Source organism: Colletes latitarsis, chromosome 1 (assembly GCF_051014445.1).
Source record: "Colletes latitarsis isolate SP2378_abdomen chromosome 1, iyColLati1, whole genome shotgun sequence".
Lineage (NCBI taxonomy): Eukaryota > Metazoa > Arthropoda > Insecta > Hymenoptera > Colletidae > Colletes > Colletes latitarsis.
Window position 1 is genome coordinate 47,762,068 of NC_135134.1, and position 22,087 is coordinate 47,784,154.

General features: G+C 41.0%; 1 protein-coding gene across 1 annotated transcript; it reads right to left on the reverse strand.

The window, feature by feature from the left end:
* Positions 1–118: 118 nt before the first annotated feature.
* Positions 119–21,017, reverse strand: Ltl (leucine-rich repeat-containing larval translucida). The gene is made up of 9 exons (XM_076769777.1): positions 20,460–21,017; positions 18,841–20,379; positions 14,002–14,170; positions 11,719–11,852; positions 10,487–10,748; positions 9,296–9,574; positions 8,671–8,916; positions 7,672–7,873; positions 119–3,047 (listed from the first exon to the last, which is right to left on the reverse strand). The coding sequence occupies exons 2-9, from the start codon at positions 19,227–19,229 to the stop codon at positions 2,830–2,832; spliced, it is 1,899 nt and encodes a 632-aa protein (XP_076625892.1). The 5' UTR covers positions 19,230–20,379; positions 20,460–21,017; the 3' UTR covers positions 119–2,829.
* Between the last annotated feature and the right edge of the window lie 1,070 nt (positions 21,018–22,087).

The following is a 22,087-nucleotide window of genomic DNA, read 5'->3' on the forward strand; positions in this document are numbered from 1 at the left end:
TGTTTTCGAGTCCTAGCTAATGAAACTAGCAGTCGGCGTTACTTGTTTATTCGCACATATTAGAAAGTTATATATAATTATAACTTTACCTGATTTTTACACGAAAGAGAAATATAAAATAACGTTTTGTACGAACGCGTGACTTCATAGATAAAGAAATAAAACTGAACCACGATATTATGAACAAAATCCAAACAATGTTTTATTAATATAAATATTTTGAAAGTTTAAATTTCTATCGATCTTTTATTTGGAAATATAATCAAGCGTTGAGTGGTAATAATAATAAACTGTTTCGCTAGAATTCCTCCACTGTTCAAAGGCTTCGAAACAGAATTTTCTTTTTTTTTTTATCTGTGGTTCGAGTTACATTAATTTAGATATTAATGCAGTTATGTACGAAATATTCGCGCGTCTTATTCGTACATGGAAAGGGCCAATTGATTATGTATGCGTAGAAGCACGTTGATAACAATTCATCCCTATTGGCACAAGTTAACGAGAGGGTCAATTGATCGCCCACTGCCAATCAGCCCATATCGCGTACACAACGTAAGTTAACAGATTTCACTTACACTATTGACCCGCCCGATCGTTCATTTACTCGATCATTCAAGAATTTAATTGAAGATCGAAGCGTCGACGATGAGAATCGATGGATTACCATGATGTGAAAATGCGCTAGTCGTATTCACGTTGTCGTTGTTGTTCGACTTCGATACGATTACAATCTAGTGAATGACTCGTTGAATCGAAAATTCTTTTTCCTAAGCAAAAAATAAAAAAAAAAAGAAGAAAAACAAAAACAAACAAAACCGTGATATCATTGTGCATTTACCAATAAAGATTGTATCTAATATATCTTACACATTATCATCGCACGCTAGATCTCAGTCGGTATCATCCGATACTATTAACGAATAATCTAATATGCGATCGGGAGCACGAAGATCATGATACACGATACGTCGCGCAAGCGTTATGGATAATACTTTGAAGCATGGATGATTAACGATGATTCGATTAACGATGATTTCTACCAAATTTCTTATGACATTTTGTTCGCGCGATTCGTGTTATGCATTTATGATTGTTCCGACAGATGCTAATAATAATATTAATAATATTAATAATAATAATAATAATTAAAAAAAAAAAAGAAAAGAAATAATAGCGGAAATGAATGGTACACGTGAATTCGAATTCGAAGAGGATGCTTATCTACCGTTAACACGGCATATGGCGTTCAAGAAGTAGCGGTATTAATGACTATTTACAGCGTAGTAATGTCACCTATTACAAAATAGAGATTTCAGCAGTTCGTTTCTAGATTCATACAATGGAACCATGATTTCGCGTTAATTGCTCATTGTTCGTTCACTCTCTGCCTTTCTCTCTCGATCCGAACTGTCTCCTTTCCGGTACAGATCCTTTCGTGTCCTGGGCACCGTTTCTTCCGCGCCTCGTGCCGGAAACCGTACCCCCGCGATACAAAAGAATCACACTCTCATGATATGTGATCGAAGCTCGTTAAAATAAATATATATATCTTTCGTCACTTAATATCTACTAGCGTGCGCGTCTATCGATCGAGTGCTGACTTCTACCCCCGAACGATCGTCAGCCGTCGATCGATAGAATTAATCGCGCGTGAACAAATCTCGTCGATGTTCGATGATGCTCGACCAGCATCCGTGTCGTCTCCTATTATACAACGTTTTCAAGATACAGTAATTCCTCTCTTAACACGATCGTTATAACCATTCGGTTCGAAAACCATCCACCGCAGACCACGTTACATTTGTAGTAATTTCTCAATTATGTAATAATAAAATATATTTAACAGGCCATAGTTTTCCACATAACGTGACGGTGGTCTAATGTTTATACTTAATTTGTTTACACGGATGCAAAACAGAGAACTATCGTGGCAAACTGGAAACGATTTAAAAACGTTACAAACTCACTGATAAACAAATCTAGAACAAAATTGAGATAAGTAAAACTTGCGTTTCAGGAAAAGAATGCAAGATTTCGCCACTGTAAATCGCATACCGACGCCTTCGATCGTTGGAGGACAGTTTGCGGAAGACGTGCGAGGGTCGTTTGATAACTAAAGCCTTCGACGACGCTATTATGCAAGTAACGGAGATCTAAACAAACTCTAACCCGCGTTTGTTAACCTCGAGTGTTCAATCTAAACGCGTAAACTTTCAGTTTCCTGTGCAATTCTAATCGGGCATCGTCGGTCTTCTTGTTTTCAAAGTCGAAACAGATATTCAAAGGTAAAGATTTTCAAGAGCAAGCCAGAACGTTTCTTCGTGGACGGAATGAAAAAAAATGGATAGATCGTTTGGAAAAAATGTGTCTTATAAAATGGTGATTATGTAGACAAATAAATGTGTACGTTTGAAGTACGATAAATTTACTTTATTTTGAGATCAATTTCATTAAATCCTCTTATCTCAAACATATTTTGTAGGATTGGAGACCTTGATTACCGATCAATCCTCGGTTCCTGCCCGTACTCCGGCCACGTAATGAGTATAAGAGAGGAAGTACTGTATCTCGCGGAAATTCAGGCAAACGGATCGAACGTATGAACTAAAACGCCCGTCTCGAACGTGAAGCGAGGTTGCACCAAGATCCACGACCGCCTCGTTTCATGCACTTTTCGGTCCACCTCGATGACCAACGGAACGTCACGAGTTTCACCGTTCCTCGAACGGCCCGTGAATCGAATGAACTGCTTCACGGTTCACTTTTCTTGCCTCTTCGAACATTCTTTGCCAGCTCGATCGGTTACGATCCTCCGCGTTTCCGAGCCGTCTACTCGAGGGTCGCGGCGAAGGAGACGTTTCCGCCGGAAGCGGCCGCCGCGGCCGCCAACAGCAGCGTCGGCGGTAACGGTGGTAGCGGCGACGTCTGCTCGGTTGGCGTCGAGGCGGTGGTTGGACAGTCGTTCGCAACTCCGTAGACCTTCGCGTGATTCACCTCGAGAGCCACGGTCAGGTCCGCGAGTCCGGGATCGCACAGCACCGGATTATCTGCAAACAAAAAACATCGGAAGATCGCAAATGGGGGAAACTCTTTCTTTCTTTTATCCTCTTTTTCGTTTTTTGCTCTTGTCTGACGCGCGAGGAGATAACGATAGGACCGATAGAAGTGGCTGACCGCGAGAAGGCACATTCGATCGTGTCGTGACATCGCGTAGTCTCGGATCACAGAGATTATTGAACGGTGTAATCGTCGTACGACTTAGGGGGATCGAGGCTGTACGAATACTACAGCAACGCATGGTTAACTTTCTTAAGGTTTGGGACTCTGCTGTGAAAGTTACGCGTGCAGAACGATGCTCGACAAAGAGAACGATTATAAGAGGAGGAAGCAAGATGAATATAGTACGTCGATCTTATTCCTCTTCACCGAGTAATCAAAGTTACTCAACGATTTAATTTAGAAAATCGAAGACAATAATTATCTTACGGTCGAACCAATTTTTAATCGATTTGGGATGAAACTTTGGGTCGTATATCAAGTTTAAGTAACGGTAAGATTTGTAAATAAAATATAGTATGATGACGATAATGTATCGATGAGAGAACTAATTGCACGAGAATAATAAGAGCCATGGACCCTAATTGTTATAACCAAAATAAAGAAAAGTCACGGGTATAACAGTTCTTTTCTCGAGCGAAATAGTTTTAGTTGAAAATTTTTGTTCGTCGCTGGTAACGATTATCGGCGAGGAAAATTTATTTCGCTCGTTCATAACAGTTACAATAATGTTATCCATTTTACTCTACTTTTCCCTATTATAATTCGTTTTACGTTACTGATATTGGTTATCAGTAATTCGAACCGAATGCTATGTTATTGGTAATAATAAAACACGAACCACAACGTGAAACAAAAAAATATCATTGAAAATATTTCCGCCATCGATAACGGTTACGAGCGATCGAACACAATTTTCCGTCAGAAATAATAATCGTGTTATTAAAAAGTTTAAAAATTGATATTCCTTTTTTAAATTTGCTAATCTTTACTGTTATCCTTAACTTACGTAACGAGCAATTTTTTGTTTCAGAAACGAGGGCCCTTTGGCGGACTAAATCGTGCCAGATACGGATCAAGTCAAACGAAAAGTATGTCCTACGGAGCACTAAAGAAAAATTCGACAAGTCTCAGCCCTAAGTCCGGTCGTGCCGCCGCCATGCGTTTGTTTTCGTCGGCGATTGTTTGTAAGAGCGCCGCTGAGGCCGCGTAAACACACAATCGTGGAGTTTGAAGATTGCAATAACAACGACGGGGACAAACTCGCGAATCGCTCAAGGTTCGGGATAGGGCTCGCTTCGTCGAGACCGTTGGACGAGGGACGAGATAACGGGGATTGGACATGATAACGGCCACGCCACGAAAAACCGTACACATTAACAATAACAACAGACGAGCTTCGTCTTCGGGATATACAATAAATAATACGAGATGGCGCCACGACGGGGGTTATCGCGTTGAAATGTAACTCTTATAACAAAATAATGTACGGCTCCGGAGCCCAACGGAGCCAACGTTATTATCAGCCAGTAATTTATTTTCTGCTGCCACCGGCCACTCTCATGACCCGACTCACATTCTGTCTCGTTCTTTCCTCTATCCCGCCCGTCATCGCGACACTTAACGACGTGTTTATTAATTACGCGCTGGCGCCCATTCAGCGCGTTTGTGTCGGTCGGGCGTCGTTATCCTTGCGAGGGTGGAAGGCGAAATCGCGCCAACCAGTATCGCCCCAATCGATTTGTTCGTTGTTAGAACGAAAGACGATTACGTGTATTTGCGCATTACGTTTAACTCTTTGCAGTACGATGACCAACAGAGCGATCACCTACAAAATATCCATTCAAGCACGGAGGCTAACGTCGGTGATCACTTGCTCCGACAATTGACATGGTTGTACCACCTTGCAAGAATACCATAAGTTTCGAAGCTTTTTCCGTTCAGATAATTTTTTAACGAGGATAATGTAATGCTAAATCGGAGGAGTACGGTGGATGTTCCATAATTTCCCAATTTAAGTCTTTAAATTGAAAAGTTCGCCTTCTAAAACATTTTAACTTTGTCTAATAACATTTCTTTATAACGTCACTGGTTTAAAAAAATATTCAATTGTCACGTTTTACGCGCCTCGTACTGCGTATTGTCAATGTTTCGGTCAATTTATGACTACGATTACCATTTCCAGGAAAAATTATTATATAAGTTCTTGTTACGAGAGATGCGCAGGATTCCCCACTTAACGATGAACATTTGTCTTAATATATTTATCCGTGGTCTAAAAATACTGACACAATTTTAATTGTCACGATTATTAAATACTTAAATTTGCACTTTTAAGACTCTTCAGATAAAGCAATCTTGATTCAAGGATATGTTTTACGCGACGATTTAACGACTACGTATCGTACTAATTGATTAATTTTCTTTTCTTTTTTATAGTGTTAAGAAAACTATATTTAGTACTTTTATATTCTGTCTGTGCACTGGGACTATATTTCACCTTTATAAAATCATGCAATTACCCTGGTTTAAAATGTATACTTTGTTTCAGTTTGTGCTATAAAGGTATTAACAAGAAGCCCCAAATAGGTCTTGAGAAAACAATGAAAAATGAGAAGATTTGCTACCAGACGAATGCTACAATTTAAAATCCCTTTGGTACGTGCAATTACGAGACGGGGCAGAAATGGAGGATTAGCGGACATTAAGAGCTCGGAGCCACGAAGTGCTTTAAAGCGCGAAATTTGTAAGGAATCGCGAATAAAGCGATTTCGTAGATAGATACGGTTTAAATCGCTGTCGCGGACCCGATCAGACCGGTTAATCGAAATCCAACTGTAATGTCACACTCGTGCCGCAGACTACGGTCCCAATGTGACAAACACGTGTTGCGTTCATGACACACGACAACGTACCATTTTACAGCCGTCGATGCTTAATCTGAGCGAGGGGTGAATGTTCACGATGTACATATGCATTAATGAATTCACGCGTCCACCGTGGTCTTCTATTTTATATCTTATCTCGGGAAAAATTGAAACACTTAAATAACGCCTCGAAAAGAGACATCTGCGTACGAAAATGACGACGAGCATGCCAATCTCTATCGAAACAAAGAAAACGATGATACATTGGACAGTAATTATTTTATACGGTAACGACGCAATCTCTGACGAGAGTAAAGATTGCTATGCGCTTGTTAAAACAACAAAAGACTCTATCGTTGTTTCCGTTACGATGTGTAGAATGTCTCGAAACACGGATGCAACGCCAAGGGAAACGATTCGAAAAAATAAATTTAATACGCGAGATAACATTTTCTTTTACGAGTACTCGTTTTCATGAAAATGTTTCATTTACTACGGAGCATCATTAGCGAGATTTGGAAACAAACGAATTTGATATAAACATCCGTGTCACATTTGTCTAAATACGTATGACGACTAAAACGAATCGATATCCTGATTATACTAAACACATAGTGTAACGTCATGTGTAACACGTGTTTGACAAATACTTTGCCATATGGCTAATAGATTTCTTCGTTTTATAAAGATACGAATGACGTTACTTGATTATCAATTTATTTTAATTATTATATTTTTTAACAGATATTTATATTGTGTTTCAGAATAATTTACAAATGGATTTGTTTAAGTCAGGGATAATGAACTGGCGGCTATAAAGCCAGTTGGGGCTCCTTCCCCTACCTTTATGTTCTGCACAAGCGTAGCAGAACTGCCCCCACTATCTTTACTCTGTACAGTTGGGACGGAGGAACGCTGGGCACCTAGCTAGTGTCGAAACGAATGGTGGGAGAATCGGTTGGCTCGTAATGGGGACTCTCGTGGCTCTCAGCAGAGAAGAAGAAGAAGCTAGTCACCCCTGGTCTACGCCATCGACATCGGATATATTGTTTTGGTACATATGATGCTCTTTTAGACACTTATTCTTAAAGGTACTTTGTTTAATGAACTGTAGCTCGTACAATTTTCATTATCTTCACTCGAAACATTGGCGAATGCATGCGTGGAATTCCAATACAAAGCAATCTACGGTTTTCATTTTAAAAAGTAACAAAAAAGGTCTAAAAATTGCACGTCCGGACCAGAATACTTAAGTTTTCCAAAGATATAAGTGTCAACATAAATACAGAATATTGGTTTACAAAATTCGATAATAGAAAATTTCTATTCATTAGCGAATTATTCTATTAATGAAAAATTTTCCAATGCGTTCGTAACGGCGATCGAAAGCGAAAATAATAATATACCGTACTCGTTAATTTGTCTATGATAACGTGTACGAAAACTACTACGATCGCTGAGTAAGAATACCATGAGAAATGAAAGAAAGAGGGCAAACGTAATTCCATCGGTCGGGTCGGAATCAGCTATTATGCGCGTGAACCAAATACAGCTGTGTTTACTTAACATTGCCTTTACGCAACGACCAGGGCGCTTTCTGCCCTTATCAAACGGGTATTTACAATTCGTTAAAAATAATACAAAAAACGAGTCTGACGAATCGTTACGCGGTGGCTTTATCGATTCGCAAATATCATTGTACGCAACGCGTTACGTGAATTTGTTCAAGATGACGCGTTTTGCTTACCTTGGAGGTATATACGCAGTACGTCCTGGACTCCGTGAACAGTACAGCGCGTGTTCATAACCAGTTCTGGCATGAGGGTGCGTATCCGATTCGCGCTTACGTCCGCCCAGCAGAGAACCGGAAAGCCACGGAAGTCCCTTTCGGACAACGTCACCAGGCGGTTGTGCGACGCGTTCAGTTCCTCCAGGGATGGTAGCCACGTCTAAGTAGTAAAAATTATCACTTATTGTACGGCGTTAGCGACCAAAGAGATTCGCAAATTGATTTTCACGTCAACGCGTTGGCCGCCATGTCAGTTCTCCATGTTCGAAGACGCCCGAAGCGTTGCCAATCCTTCAAAATATTCATAATATTGCGTAAAATTTTCAACGATGGTAACTTTACGTGAAAGTTTACGAATACCAGAGTTTATTCGTTCCTAATATTTTGAACCGCCATGGAAGTCAACGTGTTAAATCTTTTGCTCAATGACGTGTGTTAATTATAACATTGAATTTCATATATATTAACATTATTCGTTCAATAAATATTTATTTAGGAGAAGAGTACATCATAGAATTATCATAAAAAATTGATCATTGATCCAAGAAAAGAATGCAATTTAATATAGAATGTTTACTTTTGTAACAAGATCGTCAGAATGGGTGCATAAATCTTTTGTAAACCGTGATATACTATCAACAGGACACGGCAAATATGAGCTCACGTTTTTCAAACAAATCTTTTAATTTTACTTTCGCTAAAACGGGACGGAGATGTTAATACTGGTCGGTATAATATCAAAAAGATCGTGTTTATTGACAAGGATCATATAAAAATACTTTCATGCAGAGTTGGGCAAATGTCATCGATTAAATCTAAAATCTTTATTCGTTATCCGTGAATAGTATTTGCCAAACTCTGTTTCCACGCTTTCGCTGTGAACAATTTCCAGTTTAACGATTATAATTTGTTGTAGGATCATTCTTCGAACGCCTGTGAGATCAACAATTTTCATACCTCTGACGTGTCCTCGAGAGTGATGAGTTCGTTGTGAGATAGATCGAGTACTTTAAGGCCGTCCAGGCCCCGTAAATCGCGCGGCCCGATTGTCGGGCCCAACGCGTTGTGACTGAGATTCAGCCTTTGCAGCTCCTTCATTCCCAAAAACAACGACCCGTCCAAACTCCGTAATTCGTTGTGCTGTAGTCGCATGTCTTGGATATTGCCGCCCGCCGTTTCCTCTCCTTCTTCCTCTACTAAATTCTAGAAACCCAACGGAAACGAATATATGATTGGAATGTTAACGCGTCGAGTGCCCGGGGGTCACCCGTGACCGACATTTCGAACTGGAAACGCTTCCTTGACACTATTTCTACCAAAGGTATCGAAAGAGTCGGTTGATTCTGTTTATTATAAACAGAACGAAGTGCACGAAACGTTACTCGAATCGAACAAGAATTTTAATAGTAATCTCCATGACTCGAACAAGAAAATTCTATCGCTCTTATTGTAAAACCCTGTACATATTTTTTGAAAATGTATAGCCTATAATGAATTTTTCCCATGATGTTATTAGTCGATATTAAGCCGGCATACAATGTGTCGATGTTATTATAAACATATTTATAGAGCATACACGTACCTCGGACGGTGTCCTTCCTTTGTGGAGCCGCGCGATTTTGTTGTTCGAGAGATCGAGCAATCGCAACTCGCGCAAACCACGAAGCGACGCGAAGGAGAACTCGCGGAGCTCGTTGTGCGTCAAGTTTAAGCTCTTTAGAGACCTAAGGGGGTAAAGGACACTGTTGCCCCCGTTTCCATCGCCGTTAGCACCGACTGCGCCGCCCAACGATTTTAGAGAATTGTGCCCGAGCTCGAGGTCTTCCAGCAGTTCCGCCTCTAGGAAATCCTCTTCGGTCAACTGGGGGAAAACAATTTTTATTGCATCGTTGTCGTTTAACGAGTAGTAAATCGCGTCGAAAAATATTCCTTAGAACGTTTAATTCACGGTAAATGTATTTTTCGCATAAAACCGCGGTGGAAATAGTGTTAACGAACGATAAGAAAAGCGACGATACATATTTCCAACGATATGGAAATTATTTTATACAAACGCAAATATCAATGGAAATTTAAGCTCGATTTTGTGATGAGATTGTACCGTTCCACGTTTTCGACTTATTTTTTTTTTTTAACAAAGAAACGTCTCCTTTATCTCCGCATTTCCGAGCGTTAAACGCGAAACCTTTGAAAGCGGTCGTTCGAGAAAAGTCAGTCGAGCAGATTACGGATGAAGACCGGCGTATACCCGTCCGATTCAATAAAAATTTCATCCGCAGGACGGAAGCGCACGACATAATAATTACGTTAGGATGCAGTAATTGGCTTAATGCATGGAACACTGAACGAACGCCTCCACGCGTTATCATGCTCCGTGATCGTGCGCTTGCACTTTACGCGTGTATCTGCATGTTTTACAAGGCACCGTTTGCGTTCGTATCAACGTCAGATTGGAGATAATCAGCGACGAATTAAAATCTTTTTTGCGCATCGACGTTCGGCTACGCGATACGTGGAAACGTGCGCATCAACCGTAGTGTGTGTGCGCGACCACACGCTTCGAATTGTATTCAAATTGTTTTCCTGATTTTATTTAATTAGCCGAGTCGTCCATGCGCTCGTCGCACGACAGAGACCGAGATAGAAATTTTTAATGTAATTGCAAGTTTCCGAAGAGTGTTTCGATCGTTTTAACACTTTGATGGCCGCGCGTTTCGTTCTTGCATTTTCGCGTAGCCTTTTCTTTATCCATAAGAATAATTCGGGTGTTTACCTCTTGCAGATCGTTGTACGACAGCTCGAGAAATTTCAGTCGTCGTGCTTTCTGCAACGTGCCGTCCAGGCTACGAATTTTATTGTACTGAAGGAACAGGGTCTCCAAACGATGCAGGTAGCGGAACTCCGCTGGCAAGTGAGTCAGTTTATTGTCCACGGCGTAGAGCATTTTCAAGTTATGCCCGGAGGACGGTAGCTCGCCGTCCAAGGATGTCAGCTCGTTGGTGTTAATTAGCAACCACTCCAGCTGATTCAAATCTCTGCAACAAAGTTAAGACGCCGTGGATTACGCGCCCTTCGTGCCCGAGAGATTTAAAACGTACGATTGCCCCCTGCTAACGATCGATATCGATGTCGATTAAGAGCAAAGTAGAATTGACATTTAAGAAATAAGAAGAAAAGAGATGATTGAAATAAGAAGATAAACAGAGAAAATTGGTAAATAGGAATAGGACAAGAAACTGTATATCGAAACGATAAAATCACGCGTACGTGACGGCGGCTGTCAAAGTGTTAAAGCGGATAACGTGTTTTGGCATTCCTTTCTATAGAAAACACCACTCCTAGCTTAGATACTATACACATGTTCTGAAAGCTGTCACCTCAACGCGTAGTTTTCGAAGAAATTAGCCACGTTTGGTAATCTTATGTCGGTGATAATCATACAGTGTTGAGAATAATTAGGATCCACATAATTTCAGCTTGAAATCTTCTTCTAATAATATAATAATAGACGATTTCTGAATCGAACTGTCTCACGAGCGAAGATAAATGAATTATTTCTAATAATGTGGAACGAAGAGAACATTGTAAGGTAGAAGGTAGAAGTAGATAATAGAGAAAATAAGAATATAGGGTAATGTATAAATAAGACGGAACAGCAATGGGTTAAGGTAAAAGTAAGCAGATAAACAAATAGGAAGGAACGAACGATGCTGCTGCAGTTTTCGATTCAATTTATGTGCAAGGAGAACGAAGTGTTTTCTGATACGTATAATCTTAAGCGTCGAACACGTGACCGTGAGCTTAATTGTTCTATCCTACGCGTATAATCTGCGCGTACGCGTTCGCTCGATCGTTCGGTCGTCCGATGAACGACTCGTCGCATCAACGACGCATAGAGCCAATTAAATAAGAGGCACGGTTCAGAGTGGTAAACAGGATGTCCGATACGTTCCGGGAGCTACGCGAATCGACGAAAATTTTTCAGTAATCAAGAAAGCGTCGTACCGTAAAGTTCGATTCAGGCTTTGCAAGTGATTGCGGCCGACGTGAAGGTGCTTCACTAACGGCGGTAACGAGCCCGGGACCATTTCCGAAATCGCATTTCCGGCCATAGACAGATGCTGCAGCGTCGGATTGTACTGAAAATCAGACATAAAAGTGCATTTTTTCTTTTTTTTTTTAGGCTGCAAAGTGTTTGGGGGGGAAAAGGTTACAGTTTAACGTTACGTTGAATTGCGTCACTCGAATGACGTTTATAAGATGTCGACGAACTTTACCGGATCCGCGAACACGCAATTTTTAACCAAGAATAATAATTATCAGGTGTGCGTCATATTGACAAAGAAAGATTAGATTAAATTCGAGCGCGAGAGGATCATTGTGAGAATGTTACGCGTAGAGGATCGAAAATCAATACTTTAACTTCTGGCTGTTGCACGATAAAGTGTTTTTGAGATGCAGGCATTATTGTTGCATAATAATTATCTGTGATTTGTTTTCCATTCGTATGCAAGCGCGCAATACCGAGGCGCTTAATTGCAAATTTCGCGAAGCAAGGGAACTTGCGCAATCGTAGAATGATTATTTTGTAATAGAAGCTTCTTGGATGGTTCCGCGCGTGAAACTCGCGACTTCGAATAATGAAGTCGTCGCGTTAAGATCCGATTGGTCCTAACCGTTCGAACGGTTGGAGCTTTTTAAATATTTTCCTTTTGTATTGTTGTTATTTTTTTCTCGTTTCTCGAACTCGCGAAACGTGCGATAAACAGCACGCGGCGGTCGCGAATAAAACAATCTCATAAGTAGCACGAATCGTCTGGAGAACGATTGGCGAACAGTTCTCTGCACGTGGCCGGTCACGTGCGGCATCAAGCGCCAGGGAAACCCCACCGCCTTTCCGTGCCTGTCTTTCTCTCTTCGAGATGAATTGTTCGTTCATACACCCGACAACAAATATGTATATATTGCAAAGTCACGCGTAACGTGCAAAATATACTTAACAGGAAATATTTCTCTGCGCTATTGAAGAAAAAGTCTGTATAAATGTGAAAAAAAAACAATAAGAAACGCTTTCCTTTTCACTCAACTCGTGGAATATGAAATGCGCGTACACAGGGTATTTTGTAAAATGTGGGCTAACCATAGCATTTTCTAAATTTTTCAATGGTTTGGACTTTTGAGTGGAAATTGGAGAAAATTAATTATAGAAGCTGAAAGAGTATAGTAAATAAGATTGTAGTGCCATTGTCGAGCTGATTTCATTAGGTTTAGAGTAATGAAGCGAATAAAAATTATTTAATTCGATTTTTAATTAAGTTTTGTTTAATTTTTTATGTTTGAGTGCCGAACAGAATGTATCTGTATTTTAACGTGAAATTTTATAAATTAACGATTTATTAAAAAGATAATATTGTAAATATGCGTGCGAGTAAGTGCGACGTAGAATTTTTCGTTAGAAATGCGAATAAAAAATTGTATTTTAGCGGTCTCCAGGGACGAACAACTAAAATTTATGAGCCGTTATAGAAACGTTTACAAATAGCCAACCAAGATCACGACTTCCTGAGCGTTAAGTGCAAACATTTGAATAGAATTGGTCGTACTGGCTGAGTCTGCAACGAGCATTGTTGAAAAATTGAAAGCGCTTGCAAGTCGAGTGCAAAGTCAGATACGATAAATGTTCACGTCAATTTTTTCTTTGTTACGTTTCGTATATTGAATTTAACTTCTGAGTTATGCCCATATTTTACAAAATGTATCGTATAATGTTTCTAATTTGAATTCGAAGTTTGATCCAGGGAATTGCGTTTCTGTCAGCAAAATAAATGAAATTTATATTTGCGAGTAGTGATTGTATTCGAAAGTTCCGTCTTGCGAATTTTTAATAAAATTTCCATTTCTCTTTTCATTGTCAAAATAGTCATCGAGCGCGACCAACTGGCGAGGTAATGTTCGAAACTGTTAGATGAAAAGTCGACTACAAGAACTGTAGTATCTCTTTCGATGAACTAGCTTTCGTAATTGTAGATACCCGAATGCTCGTATCTATTACTGTAATTATGAATTCGATAATTTAGAATTACAACGAATCTACGAATCATGCCCAGCTCACAGAATAACGGAATCGGTAGATTCATAAATGCGATTCGTTGGTAAAAATATCGTATCGAGATCCTCGAGAGTTTCGAAACGTTTGGTGGGAAAACACAATCACTACTTGCGGCAAAGGAAACTGGTTAATGGTCAGTAAAGCAGAGATTTATGAGTTATTTTATACTCGTGCCATACCTTGAAGTCATCGGAGTCTATACGGCTTATCCGATTTCTGCTGAGATCTAGGGTCCTCAGCAACGAGAGATGCGACAGAATGTGTCGCGGTATAGATGGTACCTCGTTATCCGCGAGACTAAGATACTGTGTTCTTCCTAAACCCGTGAAAACATCGCCGTCTACGAACCTACAAAACATGAAGTTGATCTTTATTTTTCAAATAAAATCACACTTGATGCTTGCGAATTAAAAAATCAAATTAAAATAGCAAGTGATCGACGCAATCATTATTATTTAGAATAATATACATTTCGACCTTTAGTTCGTATCTTTTTCATTCCATTTTTGCCTGTTCGAGGCCAATTTTTTAAACGATCTTTTCAGATTAACAATTTTAAACTACAGATGGAAGATTTTAACAATTCAAAACGTTAATCGTAATAGTTCTAACTTGTTATACGTTTCTACGCAAAGAGTATGAAGCAGATTCCGCGTGTAAAACAAATAATTACTTCCATCGTTTGTTAAAAACGAATTCGAAGTTATGTTATGTATTTCGTTACGGTGCAATCGAATCGTTAAATAAATAGAAATTTTGTTTAGGATCGATTAAAATCTTTAGGCAATTACGGTATTGATGTTGCGAGATAATTTTCGAACAGGAAAAATTGGAAACTTTTCGAGTTTCGAATGGCATCTCCCGATAATGCGTTATCTTCGTTAGTAAGAGATCGCACGCAGGGCAAAGCGTGGCCCTTGTAAACACATAGCTAACAAGAGATATACAATCGATTCTCAACTATCAGCAGCGAAACGAAATTATCGCCCATTGTCCTAGTCAAGGACCAAAGTAGAAAACTCGGATCTTTCCGCGATGCTCCGATTAAAGATAGGAAGGATTGAACTACGTTAAAATACGAACGCTAATAAATTGTTTAATCGATCTAAATTGCGATGAAATATTGCTCTTGAATATTGCATTCTTCCACGTTAGAAAAATGCAATTTAATTTAATTGCGCTGGCACATTAATTCGTTGAAATATTTGCGTTTTTATCTCGATCGATTAACCAACGACTCGGGCAAATTAAGCAATTTGTAATAAAATTAACATTGAACGTCGATTAATTGCTTCCTCTGTTTTAACGAACTCTCTCCGATCTCGACGATCTCATCCTCGTCCTTCAGAGCGAATCTTTATCGAGATACGGGTATACGGAATGGGAACAATGAAATTTTCAAAACGGTGCCCAACCACGGTCATTATCGTTCGATTATTCACGTAATGTCGGTTCACAGCGTTTCGTTATTTAATTATTCCGAACCGATAAGCGTAGGGCTTGTCGATAACTCGCTCGAAGAGGTCAGGCACGATTAAGATTTCATTCTCGCGTTGGTCTCTGTCTCTCTTTTTCTGTCTCGCGTGAGAAGACGCATTCTCGATGATCGTTCGCTCCTCAAGGACTTTCGTTTTCTCACATCTCACGCGAAGTATTCAGTCGTATCAGGATAATCAAGGAAGACCAGTACTCGTCCTTTGTGCCGTTCGCTCCGCGAAGACGATAATTTTATCTAGAAACGAGGAGTCTCGCGATTCTCGTCGCGGTTGTCCCTCCGATCGACGAGTCAACGTCGATAATTGAGATTCCGTCGACAGTGTCGTGTCTTCTTTTCGTTTGAAAAGAACCGTTTTCGGACGGGTTCGGACAAAGGCACTCGTACATTCGTATATTAATAATTTCCCTTTCCCGTTTTCTATAGCAGCCGTAATACGAACTTTCGAGACTGGACGAAAAATTTATGCCTCGTTTCGTTATCTGCGTATTATTTAATACATTATCAATAGCAGTATAAAAACATAAAGAAATAAAAAGTTGTCATCCGAAGATAAACGAGGACAAAGATTATAGTAATTGCTTCAGATAGGAACATACATCTCGCATTAGAATAAATATGTTGTAAATTGAAGGACACCGGTTGTTGCCGCTTCGCGAAACATTTTACATATATGCGTCTATTTAGGTTTGCGATTTAATTGCACTGATTGGTAGTCGCTTCTTTGTTATATACAAAAACATCTTTCATCGTTGCTCGCAACATCAGACGATGACCTTTCGCGAAGATATCGTCGCTTGTATCGATGCATAATGTAGTGCGTTTACGCGCATCCTACTGTACGAGTCTTCGTTGGCAAACATTTGCTCGGCTATACCTGCCGTAATTGCTTTGTATATTTTTTTTTTCCACGCGCGCGCTCAGTTTCATCACCTTCTTCCTTTCTTTGTTCGTAATTTAGCCGCGCCTTGTAAAAGTACTGATTCGTAAGTGATTGAGGAATTTTATGGTCAGACATAAAATCTACGCAATAACATAGTTACTTTTATTTTAATTAATTTCCTGGCTCGTACACGTATGTATACATATCAGATACGTTAAAATAATTATATTATATTATAAAACACAAATTACGAATCCAAGCATTTTGTTATAATCTACATAATAATGTGTTTATCTTTCGCTCGATTTCCTAACTCCGTTATACATTGCAACAATTCGCTCAACACTTTGTTTTGAACTCGCGTAACGTTCCTCGCAGAGAAATTTCTTTCCCCGTTGTGCTTTAGAATAATTTAAAAATAACAAAAGCTTTCGGATCGAAACGCTTAAGAGGAAAAATGAATCGCGTGTTTGGGTTCACGTAATTTTTTTTTTTTTAATCGATTATATTGCATCTCCGCGATAAATAAACCAGTTTAATACACGTATGTACCAAGCACTCGATTCGTAACGAAATTGTGGAGCAAACGATAGTGTATCGAATCGGTACGATACGTACAAAGATGTATCGAATCGAAATACAGTACGCGTACAAAAACAGCTGAATTAAAGTGAACGTTTCGTTTTCTTACGTCTCATAACAGAGTCACGTAAGTCTACGATGTTTACCAAAGTCAATAAAATATAAAAAAAAAAAAAAGATCGCTCGCGTACTTCGTTATTCGCATTTACTCTCTCGTCGAAGACGAATACGGTGTGATTTATGTCTCTATCGATGAAGATGCTCCGAGATACCGATGTCGAAACGGGCAGATAATAATTTCGAGGAAAAGAAAGAGCTGCCATTTGCGAAAACAAATGGCAAAAAGGGAAAACAAGTGGAGCTAAAAAGAAGTTTAAAGCTTCTAGAAACGCGATAAGCGTTTCGTTCGATTCAAATGTGTACGCGTGGTTAGAGTAAGCGTGGCTGATATCGCTTATCCGCGCGTCACTATCGTCGTCACACGATTTTCTCCGTTGACGCTCGCGAGAGCTCAAAAGTATTTCCACGGTTTCGCATCTTCCACGAAACGATCGAGGAAGATTCCTTGAAACCGCGAGGTCGATCGCGAGCGAAAGTATTCGTTCTACTACGTTGACTTGAAATGCTTTGTCGCGTAGCGATCCGAACGAATCCTTATACTCTTTTTGATCGAAACGTTCACATTCTTGCGCGCAAAAAGTATTCTCTCATCGGAATCGGTAAGGTAACCGATCATGAAAAGATTGCTGAAACCGCTTGGATTCATAAATCGTGTCGTTACTAATTTTTTCTCACCTTCAAATCTATTGTAGTTTTTACAATTCTCTTGTGCATTCTTAATTTGGAACGCGCTTTACGATCTTTGCGTCGAATATCGTATTTTATTTGAAGCCTACCTTCCCACAAAATTCGACTCCGTCGTGCATAGGATCGAGCATCATTACGATCTTATCGTTTGTAAATACAATATGCACACACTGGAACTTGGTAGGAAGTAGGAAAACAGGATTTTTTGAACGTTGCGTTTTCTGACGCGATCGTGTCGCATAATATGTCACATAATATTACATCCATCAGTGTTATCTACATCATACACCACCGTACAACAAACCTACTTGATGGTCATCTTAAGTATATACTCTTTCTCTTATCTTATTACAACTCTATTTATACTCTTAACCATTTTTTCATGCCGTATATTTTATCTTTCTTCTCCCATCTTTAGGCAAGAACAAACTTTTATAAACAGTCAGATTATATTTTGCAATAATATAGTTTGTTCGAACTAGTCTACATTTTAAGATTAGATATTAGGTAGACTTTGCAAATATTTCGCCCCTTCGTTATATCTTGTTGACTAATTTTTACTATCGACCAAGATGAATCTTGTAAATTGAACATTTTTTTTTCTTTACTTGTGTACCGAAGAAGACGTCAAAGAAAGATCGAATCCTGATTAGGAGAACGTATACTATTGAAAACTTCTCAAGGGGCCAGTCTGGCATTTTCAGTTGAAATATAAGAACTTTTGTCATTTTTGGTTTATAAATTTTTAACATAAACAAATTCACTAATTTAGGAAACACAAGAAAAAGAAATCGACTTTTTGATCTGAAATTACCAAATTGCCAACCCCTTTTTTCCTTGTACTCTTATGCTCCTTTTAAAAACTCTGCCCTTGCGTCCATTCGTAACGTACATACAGGGTGTTCGGCCATCTCCGTTATCTTTGCTAGATACCAACACGTAATTACGTTATGTTATCGTAATTAATGGGATATTCCCGGTTCGTTCGAATCAAATAAAGTAAACAATACGCGAACGAGAATCCCAATCGGGGGATTCGATCGGGCGATCGTCGAGATTCTATTCCAGTGTAGTACGAGACGAACGGCGGCGAAGAATTACGGTGTTCGGTGAAGCACCGGGTTCTTCAGCCGTGCGCGAACGTCAGAACGACGAGGACGATATCGTGTCGTCGCGCGTGAAAACAAAAGTTTAATCTGACGCGCGCGGCGTTGGGAACCACGACGCGCGAGCGTGCAAACTTACACTCACCCTAGATGATCGTGGTTGAGCTCGAGCCTGGTAATGGACATCCGCAGCTCTTTGAAATCGTGACGCGATATATCCCTGAGATTCGAATGGGAGACACGCAGGGTGATTTGCTGTTCTGCGGTGAACTTCCCCCTCAACGCCCCCGTCACTTGCTCGAAGGAATCCATGCGCTCGCAAACGACCTCGATTCGTTCCCCGTGGCCGTGGTGGCCGGCATTGTTACCGGTGTTGGCGGCAGCGGCGGCCGCCGCCGCGGCCGCGGCCGGGTTGATAACGGGACTAGAGAACTCCTCCTGCCGGCAGGTGCACGGGCTTATCTCGCGGCGGACAGCGCAGTGAAGGCTCGTGCTGGCCGCCAGCCCTAGAAGCGTGTAAAACAGACCCGACATGGTCGTTCGAACGTCAAAACGCGACCGCACCGATCACCATCCAAACGGCCAGTAGAAAGGTCCGCGGTTCAGGACAGGGGGTGATCTCTCCACGGGCCGCACCGACCATGCGCGCCCCCTCGTTCACGAACCACCCGATTTCTATCGGATCCTCTGTATCTCTATCACTGACACCATACACCGATCCTTCTCGATACCGAGCGCGAGTCCACAGCTGACACAGAACGCCGTTGATCACAAAGTGTCTCTATTTCCTTTTTTTTTTTATTTTTTGTTTATATCGATCTCTCACCGATCGTACGTTCGAAAGGAATTCGTCTCGCTCGTGAACTCGAACGACGAACCGTTGTCGCGCGCTATTCGTCTAGAGGGACCATCGGTGTCGCCGACGGTAGCTAAAAACACGCAACGAAACGTACGTACGGAACAGAGGCTAGACGAGAGGGGTTGAAAACTCTACGGTTACGACACGGCTGTGTAAATCAGTACCTTTGCGAAAAGACACACGGACCACTGTTCCACCGACACTAACTGCGGACTGACACTGGTCAGACACGACTGACAGCCACGTATTATCTACACTGTCGCGATCCACACCCCGGCGGGGTATAGTATATATGTATTCGCTGCTGAAACGCGGGTGAAAGCTGGCTGCTGTGCGTCTATCTCTGTTTTTCTCTCTTTCTTTTTCTCGTTCGTGCCGGACACGAAGGAGGCTTATCGTCGCCAATGGGCCCTCCTCTTGGCGCCACGAACGCGGCAACGGCATTAAACCGCGGCGCGCCGCGCGAGACTTACTTATAGTCGCAACGTCGTGCCGTGGCGCGGCGCGGCGCCGCGCCTCCGGGAGGGACTCCAACTCCTCTCAGGACTCGTACATTATGTGCGTACTGGGTGTCTCTCCTCTTTTGCCCGTTCCGTCGCTTTCCCTCCTATGGCAACGCTCTTTTTTATCGGTGACCGTCGATCTATTTATCTCTTGTTTCGCTCAGACTGGGTAGCCGGAAGCGTCGCGCGTGAAACGAGCACGCGCACTCCCGTGCCTCTTCGTGATGCGGCTTCCGTCGAGTTTTCGCCAGTGGTTCCAAACCACCGAAAACCGATAAGCAATCGATTTTCTCATTCTTCGCTAAATCCTCGCCGTTCTTATCTGGTATTTAAGATAAAACATTAATATATGAAAAACGAGTCGTATTTCTTTTTTTTTTTTTTCTTATGTACGTGACTCACAGATCAAGAAACCGTCGAGTTCGGGGACCACTGAAAAAACGAGTAGTCGCAGATGCCGAGATTAAAGCGTACACATGGATGCTTAACGACCGTCTATGTTCATTTTTGGCGCTTCCATTCGCAAATTTGTGTTCTGAAATAAAAACATACGAAACAGTGAAATAATACAAGGTACGTTTCGGCGTATAAAACTTTGAACGCATCATTATAGAGTCCATTGGTTATAGATGCCCACACAATAAAAATTAGTTGCGAATCCGTGAACAGGCATGTGGAAACTTATTGTCTGTTGAGCGGTATTATCGCTCGGGTGGTCGACCGTCGTACAGAACTTCTGGACAGGGTGCTTGTGAAAAAAAAAAAATAGAAACGAAGATATACAAAAATACGAGGAAAAGAGTACCAGGAAATGTTGCTCAAAAAATAAAATGAAAATCCGCTGTTTATCTTTTATGATTCTGTGATTCCAAGCTTTACCATCGCCGATGATAGAATGTCATATCTTGAACAATTATGTCTTGCGACAAGCAGTTTTTTAAATGTTATTTTTAATATTTTTTCCTTCTACGTGTTTCTTTGCACAATTCAATTATTTCTTTAGGATGTTTGTGTTCCTTCTATCAAAGTAAAAGCGATTTCATTTATTACTATATAATACTGTTTATACGCGATTTACACAGTGACGAGAACTTCTGTTACGCCCTTTTTAACACCTTACGAGCTGCCATGACTCTGGAACTCCAGCCTACAGAGACTTTATACAGTTATGACGTTTCAAAAACTTTCTTTCGACCCCATAAAAAATAACATTCGCGGACTCGCTGACGTTCGTGTACCGAATTTCACACAATCTCAAGGTCGTACGACGTATCTGCAACTTTTTATCATTTTTTTGAGCGTTGTGGAACCACTTCGGGGCCACGCGAGATCGCGTAACTTCTTCTCATCTACCAACGTCTTTAACCTGCGCGGCACTCCGACGATCGTCGTTCGCATTCGATCTGATCTCTTGGACGATCACCAAACGTAGCCCCCTGCCAATAACCGCGACCGGCTAAGAAAGTTCTTCGGTCGAAAGAGGACGGAGAAGACATTCGTGGCGCGATCGAGATTTTCCTCGGCAAAGTCACCGGTGCCCGCGACCAGCGTGAACGTTTTCACGCGAGACGGCCAGAAGAAGTCCGTCAATCGCTCTGTGCCGGCGCACTGCATATGCGAAGGCGGTGTTTGCACCGATAAGGAGAGCATTGCTCAACTTTTGACCTTTGCTTAGCCGCTCCGGGGTCCGCTGGCTGAAAGAAAATACCAGATAATTCACTCGTAGGTTCCTCTCTTTCTTTTTCACTCTCTTTCTCTCCCTCTATCGTTGCCGTCTCCGCGTTTATCTCTGTCCCGCTCTCCTCCCATCTTTCTTCCTCTGGTACAGTAGCTAGTAGACGCGCACGTCCAACACTCGGACCACGTAAACGACTGACACCTTGAAAGCAAAGCCACATCATACCGTATCTCCATGATTATTTAACAATCAAAGGCGGTGGGAGACGCGTAACAATCTTCGCGCACCTCAAATGACGAATGCGACATATTACTGCCACGCAAATTACATATTTAAAATCGTCTAGGTCGCC

Excerpts from the sequence above, each read along its gene's own strand:
- Ltl (XM_076769777.1), bottom strand. The coding sequence starts at position 19,229 with ATGTCGGGTCTGTTTTACACGCTTCTAGGGCTGGCGGCCAGCACGAGC. Across the intron at positions 10,749-11,718 it reads AGCCTGAATCGAACTTTACG|AGATTTGAATCAGCTGGAGT; the intron begins GTACGACGCTTT and ends ACTTTGTTGCAG. Across the intron at positions 7,874-8,670 it reads CTCTCGAGGACACGTCAGAG|ACGTGGCTACCATCCCTGGA; the intron begins GTATGAAAATTG and ends TTTACTACTTAG.